The 12,474-nt window shown below is 42.4% G+C and overlaps 1 protein-coding gene across 1 annotated transcript in view; it reads left to right on the forward strand.

Annotated features, from left to right (window-relative positions):
* The window catches only part of smc5 (structural maintenance of chromosomes 5), a 75,078-nt gene that overhangs the window by 58,349 nt on the left and 4,255 nt on the right, over positions 1 to 12,474 (forward strand). The window contains exons 17-21 of the mRNA XM_033018119.1: positions 3,874 to 3,996; positions 4,375 to 4,503; positions 7,753 to 7,848; positions 9,052 to 9,156; positions 9,267 to 9,386. Coding sequence (XP_032874010.1) covers positions 3,874 to 3,996; positions 4,375 to 4,503; positions 7,753 to 7,848; positions 9,052 to 9,156; positions 9,267 to 9,386 — 573 coding nt within the window. The remainder of the gene's footprint in view (positions 1 to 3,873; positions 3,997 to 4,374; positions 4,504 to 7,752; positions 7,849 to 9,051; positions 9,157 to 9,266; positions 9,387 to 12,474) is intronic.

Below are 12,474 nucleotides of genomic sequence, written 5' to 3' on the forward strand. Positions count from 1 at the left end.
TGTATTTCAATGTGTTAATTGTTAACCATACTTTGCAATTAAAAGTTGATTTGTGTGTAAAATGTTTTAAATTGCTTTCTTAGCTCGTTTCAAAACTAAATGTTAACACCACTGAGGCTATGAAGTGCAAAAGACACATGATCTGTTTTATGCAAAAAGACTGCTGTACCTCTATGCTTGTATTAGTGAGAGGGGAGTGAGAGGAGAGGTGAATACCAAAGTCAGTGTTGTATATGAATGCACGAAGTATAAGAAATAAAGTGGATGAGCTTGAGGCTCAGTTGGAAATTGGCAAGTATGATGTTGTAGGAATTACAGAGACAAGGCTGCAAGAGGACCAGGGCTGGGAACTGAATATTCAAGGGTATACATCCTATCGAAAAGACAGACTGGTGGGCAGAGGGAGTGGGGTAGCTCTGTTGGTGAGGAAGGAAATTCAGTCCCTTGCAAGGCGTGACATTGAAACAGGAGATGTGGAGTCAGTATGGATAGAACAAAGATATTGTAAGGGTAAAAATACCTTATTGGGACATCTACAGGCCCCCAAACAGTAGCCTGGATATAGGGTGCAATTTGAATCAAGAGTTAAAATTGGCATGTCGTAAAGGTAATGCTACGTTTGTTATGGGAGATTTCAACATGCAGGTAGACTGGGAAAATCAGGTTGGCACTGGACCCCAAGAAAGGGAATTTGTGGAGTGCCTCCATGATGGATTCTTAGAGCAGCTTTACTGGAGCCGACCAGGGAGAAGGCAATTCTGGATTTAGCGTTGTGTAATGAACCTGATTTGATAAGGGAATGTGGTTAAGAAGCCATTAGGAGGTAGTGACCATAATATGATACGTTTTAATCTACAATTTGGGAGGGGGAAGGATAAATCGGTGTTAGTAATACAGTTGAATAAAGGGGACTATGGAGCCATGAGGGAGGAGCTGGCCAAAGTTGACTGGATGACAGTGGAACAACAATGGCAGGTATTTCTGGGAATAATACAGAAGGTGCAGGATCAGTTCATTCCAAAGAGGAAGAAAGATTCCAAGGGGAGTAAAGGGCTACCGTGTCTGACAAGGGAAGTCAGGGACAGTATAAAAATAAAAGAGAAGTATAACATAGCAAAGATGAGCGGGAAGCCAGAGGATTCGGTAACGTTTAAAGAGCAGCAGAAGATAACTAAAAAGGCAATACGGGGAGAAAAGATGAGGTATGAAGGTAATCTAGTCAAGAATATAAAGGAGGATAGTAAAAGCTTCTTTAGGAATGTGAAGAGGAAAAAAATAGTTTAAACCAAAGTTGGACCCTTGAAGACTGAAAAAGGTGAATTTATTATGGGGAACAAGGAAATGACAGATGAGTTGAAGTGGTACTTAAGATCTGTCTTCACTAAAGAGGACAGAAACAATCTTCCTGATGTACTAGCCAGAGGATCTGGGGGATGGAGGAACTGAAGGAAATCCACATTAGGCAGGAAATGGTGTTGGATAGACTGATGGGACTGAAGGCTGATAAATCCCCAGGGCCTGTTGGTCTGCATCCCAGGGTACTTAAGGAAGTGGCTCTTGAAGTTATGGACGCATTGGTGATAATTTTCCAATGTTCTATAGATTCAGGATCAGTTCCTGTGGATTGGGGGGGTAGCTAATGTTATCCCACTTTTTAAGAAAGGCAGGAGAGAGAAAACAGGAAATTATAGACCAGTTAGCCTGACATTGGTGTTGGGGAAGATGCTGGAGTCAATCATAAAATATGAAATAGCGGCACATTTGGATAGCATAACAGCATGGAGCGAAGGGGAAATCATGCTTGACTAATCTTCTGGAATTTTTTGAGGATGTAACTAGGAAAATGGACAACGAAGAGCCAGTGGATGTACCTGGACTTTCTGAAAGCATTTGATAAGGTCGCACATAGGAGATTAGTGGGCAAAATTAGGGCACAAGGTATTAGGGGTACAGTGCTGACATGGATAGAAAATTGGTTGGCAGACAGGAAACAAAGAGTAGCGATTAACGGGTCCCTTTCAGAATGGCAGGCAGTGACTAGTTGTGTACCGCGAGGCTCGGTGCTGGGACCGCAGCTATTTACAATACATATTAATGATTTAGATGAAGGGATTACAAGTAACATTAGCAAATTTGCAGATGGCACAAAACTGGGTGGCAGTGTGAACTGTGAGTAGGATGCTATGAGAATGCAGGGTGACTTGGACAGGTTGGGTGAGTGGGCAGATGCAGTTTAATGTGGATAAATGTGAGGTTATCCACTTTGGTAGAAAAAGGAAGGAAGATTACTATTTAAATGGTGTCAAGTTGGGAAAAGGGGAAGTATAATGGGATCTGGGGGTCCTTGTTCATCAGTCAATGAAAGTAAGCATGCAGGTACAGTAGGCAGCGAAGAAAGCAAATGGCATGTTGGCCTTCATAACAAGAGGAGTTGAGTATAGGAGCAAAGAGGTCCTTCTGCAGTTGTACAGGGCCCTAGTAAGACCACACCTGAAGTATTGTGTGCAGTTTGCTCCAAATTTGAGGAAGGACATTATTGCTATTGAGGGAGTGCAGCGTAGGTTCACAGGGTTAATTCCCTGGTTGGCGGGACTGTCATATGTTGATAGAATGGAGCGGCTGGGCTTGTATACTCTGGAATTTAGAAGGATGAGAGGGGATCTTATTGAAACATAGAAGATTATTAAGGGTTTGGACACGCTAGAGGCAGGAAACATGTTCCCGATGTTGGGAGAGTCCAGAACAAGGGGCCACAGTTTAAGCATAAGGGGTAAGCCATTTAGAACGGAGATGAGGTAACACTTTTTCACACAGTTCAGAGTCTGTGGAATTCTCTGCCTCGGAGGGCAGTGGAGACCAGCTGCCACAGAAGGTAGTTGAGGCCAGTTCATTGGCTATATTTAAGAGGGAGTTAGATGTGCCCTTGTGGCTAAAGGGATCAGGGGGTATGGAGAGAAGGCAGGTACAGGATACTGAGTTGGATGATCAGCCATGATCATATTGAATGGTGGTGCAGGCTCGGATGGCCGAATGGCCTACTCCTATTTTCTATGTTTCTCTGGAAACATTCAAGAGCTAGATAGGGCTTTTAGGTGTCAGGGGATATGGTGAAAAGGCAGGAACAGGGTACTGATTATGGATGATCAGCCATGATTGCATTGAATGGTGGTGCTGGCTTGAAGGGCCGTATGACCTACTCCTACATCTATTGTCTATTGCTGCCATGAAATCTGTAAAGTGCAAGCACCCTGGGGATTGACCATTTATCAAGATTTCATTTTTCCAGGTGTTCTTTTCAAAATTGCCATAGTTTTATTTTAAAGAATATAGACAGTTAGTAACATGGAACATTCTTTTAACTAGCATCCAAAGTGGTAGAGAGCATACTCTATGCTTGGGACAAATACCTGCAAGCATACAAACTGGGTGATAGCGAATTCTCTTCCTTTATGTGATATGGGTGGAATTATTTTTGTGCTTCATTTTAATGTTGACGCTGTTCCAAGCATTTTATTTCCAACTGGCAGGATGGATGGGCAGTTCACTGAAATAATTTCTCACAAGGTTCAATGAAATCTTCCTTATGGAAATAAAATAATAATTGAATCATTTACGGTTGCCGACAAAACATACTTATCAAGCAAAGATGTGACAAGTAACCTAAACAGAATCCTATTACAGTAAACCCACTACTGAATCAGTCCCTTTCTTTATTTCCAGTCTACAATGTTATGAAGATTTTTCAGTACACTGGCAATGCAAATAGGCATTTTTGTTATAGCTGTTCACAGGAGCAGTAGGGTGGTGAACGTTTATGGGATGGGGCCAAGAAGTGACGTGCACTGTTACACTCCTTCACTCTTTTGTTTCTAGACCTGCATGACACTGAACATGGAGAAAGTTTTCTTTGTTCTCGATAACACTTTGTTAATTTATCAGAAGAATCAGGTGGAAACTGAATTTAAAGAATCTAATGCAGAGCAAAAAATCAAAGAGGTATAGTTACCACACTTTATGCTGACTCGGTATATTGAGATTGATGAATGAATTGCTTTTGCCAGCACTGTTCTGTTTACCCCAAGTTGCGATGGATACTTTAATCAAACTGATTATTTTTCCTATCTTTATTTCACACTTCAATTTATTTAAATAGTCTCCATAGAGTTATCCAAATTTATACAAAATGGCATTAACTCGTTAATGTGTTGCAAGTGGTGCCTTTCTAGTTTGAAGTCTTGCTTGACACTTACCATTTATATTTATGTAACCTTGTTCTCTTATGTAAAATTTATAGTATATAAATTGGTCAAATTAGTCTAGTTGACATTGTTATAATGCCATTGTCCGTGACATTGTTTTGATTTTGGATTATAGCAACAATATAGAAGTCTGGATGACAAAAAACACAGACTTTTGAATACATGTAAGGAGCGTATGAAAGCAGCTAGAGAAATCTGTGACTTGGATCCAAATCAAAAAGATATCCCCCCAGAACTGATGACAGTAAGTAAAAGCGAGCTGCTGAATTATACCATTGTGCAGAGATTGAGACCCTGGAAGAACTTGGGCCTGGCCTGTCATCGCCCTGAAGGAGTAATTTTATATGTCTGCACATATTTGTATTTATTAATGGGGCTTCAAGAAGTGCACATTCAAATATGAAGTGTACGGTTCCAGATGAACATGATATATTATCATTGATGATTCAGGATGCAAAAAAAAGAATGGGGTTACCTGAGGTTAGACAGATTTAAATGACTACCAGAGTACAGACACACCCCGGCTTGCACCATAGGTGACTTCTGTAAAATCACACTTACATAAACAATTCGGTACTGGTGCAATAAGTTTACTTTCCTGTTTACGTTTCCAAGCTGCATCTCTACACTAAACTAAAAGAACACCTTCGATATGCGTGCTTCTCCCAATGTGCTTGGGGCAGAATTTGAAGGGAATGCACAAGGGCACGCCTTACCCAGTCCGACAGCTAAAAGGGGGCAGAGATACACCTTTGAATCTCCGTTTCCTTCCCATTCTGTGCTCGCTGCAGACTGAAAGTTACAAACGCCGAAGAAGAAAGAACTCAAATGTATTTCCAAACTCTCCTTCCCCTTCCACCACTTATGAAATGCGACTTGCAATTTAGCCAATGGTGGGACCTGCTGGACAACAAAAAACAAAACAAGTGAGGAATCGGTTGAGTTCAGCATTCCTGTTATTCCCCTGCTGTCTGCTAGATGGCGCACAGGCTTACACCGGTCCATTCCTATAGATCCTGTTGATTTCAGACAAGCATTGCTCACCATGTGACTGTCTGTCAGGCCCTGAGATTTATTCAAATTAATCCCATCCCAATTACTTTTTACATGGTAACTGTAACATGGTCAATGGGGTAACTGAAGAGCCGTTTCTGACTTGCGAAAAATCTGACATATGTAAGGGTTCACGGAGCGTAATATTTAGGTACGTCGGGGAGCGACTGGAGACAATTTTAAGTATTTGAATTATAAAAATAGTAAATGCTTTCTTTACTTCTCAACTGATAACAAAAGGTACACTGGTTTCAAAGTGAAAACTAAACTTATAAGACCAACCAAAAGATGTGAAACATAATCACATTCGGTGTTCATTTTTACATTGTCTAAATGGTGAAATCATGGATTAGTTTAATGAAAGGGAAAATTAATGTTAACTTGTGTACCTATGCTATTAAATTAATAAAATATTATTGATGGAATTTTCTATTTGTAAGAGAGGTTATCATCTGTATTGGCTGTGGGTTTGATAGGTGATCAGTGGCGGACTTATATTTTTGGGGCCCTGAAGCTTGAACTGTTATAGGGCCCCTTCGCAACCAGCAACGAGGTCTGGGTAACCATTTATCTTCTTCAATGGGGTTTTTCCACGACAGGCTGGCTTGGCCCCTGACGGGGTCCAGGGGCAGCGCCCCGGTGGCGGTTCAGGAGCCTGAAGCTCCTGCATTTTCAATAAATTGAAAGTGATTCCCAGGCGTTCTGGTAGTTTACATAACTACAGAATTTTTCTAACACATAAGCATTAAAATAACCCCCAAAAGATATATATTTCATGAAATAGACAACAGACAATAGGTGCAGGAGTCTGCCATTCACTGTGTTCATGGCTGATCATCCACAATCAGTACCTCTTTCCTGCCTTCTTCCCATATCCATTGACTGCTATCTTTAAGAGCTCTATCTATCTCTCTCTTGAAAGCCTCCAGAGAATTGGCCTCCGCTGCCAATCCACTCTTGAAGATAGAGGAGTCAGAGGATATGGGGAGTAGGCAGGAACGGGGTAATGATTGGGGATGATCAGCCATGATCACATTGAATGGCTCTGCTGGCTTGAAGGGCCGAATGGCCTACTCCTGCACCTATTGTCTTCACAACTCTGTGTGAAAAAGTATTTCCTCATCTCCGTTCTAAATGGCCTACCCCTTATTCTTAAACTCTGGCCACTGGTTCTGGACTTTCCCAGCATTGGAAACATGTTTCCTGCCTCTAGCATGTCCAAACCCTTAATAATCTTATATGTTTCAATAAATGGCCTCATACAGCTAAAAAAATCTTTACAAAAAATATGTTACCTGAAATGTCTCTTTGTGTAGCACTGAGATGAGAAAAAACTTTTTCACCCAGAGTTGTGAATTTATGGAATTCTCTGGCACAGAAGGCAGTGGTCTCATCTCCTTCAGCAGCACCATGGTCTCCCATCCTGAGCTCAGACACTCACTTCTCCTCACCTCACCTACGCTCACTTCCCCTCACCTACACCTCGGCTAATCCCCTCGACTCACTAAACCCCTCACCTCGACGATACCTCACTCGCAAACTTCTCACACCTAAACCTCGCCACGACTAAACTGTACCTCGCTAAACCGTGCCCCTGAAATAAACCTCTTACCTCACCTCACGCCTTAACCCCACCTCAACTTAACTAAACCTCCCAACTCACACCTAATCCGCGCCTCGACTAATTGCCGCCTCTCTCCCACTACTGCCGGTGGGAGGGGCGAGGCGAACGCACGCTGACGTTGACGTCGAGCCCCGCCCCCACCCGTGGCAGCCGCAGCCCCTCCTCACCGGAGCAGGAGAGAGGCGGCGATTAGTCGAGGCGGGGTTGAAGTGTGAGGTGAAGTTTAGTCGAGGCGAGGGGTTTAATCGATGTGAAAAATCAGATTCAAATCGGAAGAATATCTGGACTAAAGTCACTTCTGGGGCTCCTCCGGGATTAGGGGCCCTGAAGCTTAAGCTTCATTAGTTTCATAGTAGATCCGCCCCTGTAGGTGGTGATTGTTCAGCTATGAAATCTAGCTTTTTTTGCTGACTATGTGCACAGTTGCACAATTTGAAACAATTTGATATACAATCACATTTGTTGTTGAATATTTGACAAGACTGTGCTCTCTAGATAATAAGAAAACATTAGATGGTTACAGTTCCTTTGATGATAGTAATCGTAGAATGCTGGATTGTGTAGGCAATTGGCTGTTTCTGTGGAACTATCGACGGTACACAAAAAAGCTGGAGAAACTCAGCGGGTGCAGCAGCATCTATGGAGCGAAGGAAATGGGCAACGTTTCGGGCTGAACCCCTTCTTCAGACTCTGAAGAAGGGTTTCGGCCCGAAACGTTGCCTATTTCATTCTGGTTTTCAATTGCTAACAACTCAGAATAAAGTACTTCAATTTTCTAGGACTTTAAAGATTGAATCTTTCTCTTTCTTTGCCTAGGCATTTCAGAGTCTTCCTAATTCACTGGATGAAATAGATGCATGTCTTAATGAGGAAAAGTCAAGAGCATCATGTTTTACAGGATTGAATTTTTCAGTAAGAACATCTTGTTTAACATTTCAAATTTAGCGTTTTTAACGGATGAATGAATTGAGTTATGCATGTTGGAATCTATGTGATTACTTCCCAAGTACTACTTTGGGACTTTTCTGTATTTGAGTATCGACTACGCATTTCTACTTGTGGTGAAGTTATAGACATTGCAGTTTCAAATCAAAATATTCAAAAATAATAAAAATAAATTGTATTGATTTCACACTCTGCATGACCTTGTAATGTTTCAAAGCACTCCCAAGTACGTTTTTAAGTATAAATATGATCCGGTTTTTCTGCCATTTTCCATTAGATATGGTTCTATGAAGGTGAAAAATTAAAATGATAGGAGAACAAAAGATCCTGTGCCACATTTGAAGATTACCTGGTGTCTCCAATGTAGAGCAGAACTTGGAGCAAAGAAAGTTGAAAGGGGATTTTCTAGAGCTGTACAAGATCATGGGCCTAGATAGGGTAAAGAAAAGTGTTCCCATTGTTATGTGGTTTAACAAAATCAGGACACAAGTGTAAAGCTGTTGGCAAAGAATATAAGAAAAATATGGAAATGTTTTACTCAGTTGCGATCTGGAACTCTCTGCCACTAAAGTTGTTAGTAACAGAATTGATCAGGGATTTCTGAAAAAGATTAAATATATACCAGGAAATGTTTGTAGGGCTACAGGGAAAGCGTGGGACCTTCGGTCTTTTCCCCAGATTAAGGGAGTCTAAAACTAGAGGGCATAGGTTTATGACGGAGAAAGATATAAAGGGGATCTGTGCGCATGTTGTCTCAGGGGGTGATGGGTATATAGAGCGAGCTATCAGAGGAGGTGGTGGAGCCAGGTACTAATTAGGGTATGCAGTAGTCAGTTTACAAGTAGCAAGCCTTCACTAACAGCAGTAACTAATTAAACACAAACATGTTATCTGGTTCATTCCATTGAATTAAAAACTGAATTGCGAATGTGGGGAAGTTTGTAATTCAATTGAATGTGTCATTATTACACTGATAATGACATGGGGGATAAATATCACTAAATATATTTGGCGGTCAGGCTACATAGTAACTCCATGAGTAATACTTGTCAAAAAGCTCTTAATAGATCTGGGAAGAGTACCAAGATGCACTGAGTGAAATAAAGTTTTGACAATAACATGCATTGCTCTCTGCTGAATTCATAAGCTTTAAAATATTTATTTTCTTAGGTTGTGGATGAATACAAGCGGAGGAAACAAGAAATAGAAAATTTGACCGAGGAGCTAAAGGGAAAGAAGAGTGAATTAGACAATTATAAACATAATATCTCACAGGTTGTTGGAACAAATAATTCTTTGGCAATTATATTCATGTCATTTTGGATTTTTAACCATTTTTACAAGCTGTCAATGTGATTCTATGTTAACATTTCCCCCCTATGTAGGTAAAAGAAAGATGGTTAAATCCCTTGAAACTGCTTGTTGAACAAATTAATGAGAAATTTGGCGAGTATTTTCGCTCGATGCAATGTGCAGGTGAAGTTGACCTCCCCATAGAAAATGAGGTAAGACCTTTTCCCACTATTTTGACATTGACATGCCTGTAATCCATCCAATACTACTTGTCTAATAGTTCAACCATTTTGGTAGCAAAAACAGGAAAGCAGATTATTATCTAAATGGTGTCAAGTTGGGAAAGGGGGAAGTACAACGGGATCTGGGGGTCCTTGTTCATCAGTCAATAAAAGTAAGCGTGCTGGTACAGCAGGCAGTGAAGAAAGCGAATGGCTTGTTGGCCTTTATAACAAGAGGAGTTGAGTATAGGAGCAAAGAGGTCCTTCTGCGGTCGTATAGGGCCCTAGTGAGACCACACCTGGAGTATTGTGTGCAGTTTTGGTCTCCTAATTTGAGGAAGAACATTCTTGCTATTGAGGGAGTGCAGTGTACGTTTACAGGGTTAATTCCCGGGATGGCGGGACTGTCATATGCTGAGAGAATGGAGCAGCTTGGCTTGTTTACTCTGGAGTTTAGAAGGATGAGAGTGTATCTTATTGAAACATATAAGATTATTAAGGGTTTGGACACGCTAGAGGCAGGAAACATGTTCCCGATGTTGGGTAAGTCCAGAACCAGGGGCCACAGTTTAAGAATAAGGGGTAAGCCATTTAGAACGGAGATGAGGAAACACTTTTTCACACAGTTGTGAGTCTGTGGAATTCTCTGCCTCAGAGGGCGTTGTGAGTCTGTGGAATTCTCTGCATCAGAGGCCGGTTCTCTGGATACTTTCAAGAAAGAGCTAGATAGGGCTCTTAAAGATAGTGGAGTCAGGGGACGCTGTCCTGTGCACGGCTGCCCAGCCAGCAGCTGTCTGTCTCATCTTTTTATTTTTTATTTTAGTTAGTTAAGAGTTTTGTTGGAGGTCTAGACTTTTTTTATGTGGGGGGTGGGGGGAAGGGGGAAACTACCTTTCAGGGTCCCTACCCGGTCGGAGAGGCAACTTTTCTCCGGGCTGCAGCTTCGACCCGTCCTCGCGGCCTACCAGCGGGCCTGGAGCGGCGTTTCCTGTCGGGGACCGCCCAGAACCACGGCTTTCAGCGGCGGCACAGCGCTGGAGCGCTATCGCGGAGCGGGCGATGCCTTGCCCGGTTCACCGCGCTGGAGCTCCGGTGAGCTGAGACCGCCGGGTAAAACATCGTGCAGCTGCAGGTCTGTGGAGCGACCAGCTGCGGGCGGCGGCGCTGAACTTTACGCCAGGAGCCTGGGATCTCGCGACGAGATCGCCTGTTGTGGAGCTCCAACCGGCGCGGCCTTGTTGGCTGCGGAAGCCGCGGCCTCCAGTGCGGAAGCGGCCGTTCCAGGGTTCCCAGGCCGCTGGGAGGATTCTCCCGACGCCGGAGCAACATCACCCGGCGAGAGAACGGCCAGGAACATCGGGCCTCCGTAGAGGCAACTGTGGAGGCCTCAATAGGCCCGACTATGGGTGAACTGGGGTTGGGGACTGGACTTTGTGCCTTCCCTCATGGTGGGAGCCATTGTGGGGGGATGTTCTATGTGTTTAAGACTCTCATTGGTGTTATGTCTGTATTCTTTTTTTGTGTGCTTCAAAATGGCAAAAAGCATTTCACTTCACTACACCTGGGTGTATGTGAATGTGACTAATAAAATACCTTTGACCTTTGATATGGGGGGAAGGCAGGAACGGGGTACTGATTGGGGATGATCAGCCATGATCACATTGAATGACGGTGCTGGCTCGAAGGGCCGAATGGCCTACTCCTGCATCTATTGTCATTATTGTCTAACCCACAAAAGGGTTACACATTCCTGCCTTCAGCCCAGCTGTAAATTGTTCCTGACAAGATTTATAGAATTAACTGGTTTTAAGAGCATCTACCATTCCTGTCACCAATCTTTTCTTCATTGTCTCCTTGTACATTCAGTGAATACTTCCCAATTCATACAATTGTCCACTTGAATATTGCACTGTAGAGACTGGCTGATATAATATGGTCCAGCAGTAGACCTGTTGCCTCTTTACTCCCCATGGTAGTTCCTATTGCATGCCTTTCTTTTTATTACAGCCATGTTGGTCCAAAGCATACATATTGCCCATGCCTTGAAAATGCTTCCCCACCCCATGCTAGTCTTGTGGTTGTATTTGTCTTCATCAGTAGAGCCTCCCACAGCCTTGGCGAACGTGTGAACCAGAGTGCACTGAGAGCAATGATTGGGCATGAGGGCCTACTCCTGAGAACTGCCTTGATGTCCTTCAGCCAGGTCTTTTCAGCAGTTATTTAGAAAGAGTTTAAATATGTATAGATTTCTAACCATATATTATAACTAAATAAAAATCAATTTAGTTAAAGTACAGTGAACTGCTGCTGTGAACTAATTAAAAACATAAAGATAAAGAAACAAAAACTTGGTCTTCTCAAGCATTTTACTCTCTGATTACCAAATATACATAATGGAACCGCACTGGATACACCGTTCATCCTGGCCTAAAGCGAGGGACCAGATGTGAAGTGCATCTGGCTTCTCAGTTTAGTGATCAGTATCTGCCGTGCTACTCTATGCAAGCACACAACCATCTGACTTCTAGTGTGTTCACTGCAGATGCAGAAACCATGAACTCATTGGCCCACAGGACATAACTAACAATCCTGCATATAATACTTATATTCTCTTTTTGTGAACTTAACTATTGTTTCATTTACAAAGCCAAACAGTGAAAATATTTTAGCATTTAATCAGTGTTTCATGGTCACCATCATCACGTGGAAAGTTAATTCTTTAAAGTAATAACATGTGCTGACCAAATATGATCAAAGGCCTAAATGATCAAACAAACTTGAAGAGAAAATAAATAGAAGTGGGAGTAGACCAGAGAGTTCCATGAACCTGTTCCACATTCGGTAAGATTGTGGCTGATCCTTTAACTCGAGTTCACTTTGCTGCCCATTTACAGTATCCTTTAATTCTCTTAAAGTCCAAAGATTTGTCAGTCTGTACCTTGAATATACTCAATTAATGTCCAACGACACAGAATTCCAAAGGTTTATACTCAATTCCAGCCTTGACTGACTGACTCCTCATCCTGCAGAAACAGACTCTTAACGGCTACCCTGTAGATGCCACTGCGTCCCGTAATTC

Source organism: Amblyraja radiata, chromosome 3 (assembly GCF_010909765.2).
Source record: "Amblyraja radiata isolate CabotCenter1 chromosome 3, sAmbRad1.1.pri, whole genome shotgun sequence".
Taxonomy (NCBI): Eukaryota; Metazoa; Chordata; class Chondrichthyes; order Rajiformes; family Rajidae; genus Amblyraja; species Amblyraja radiata.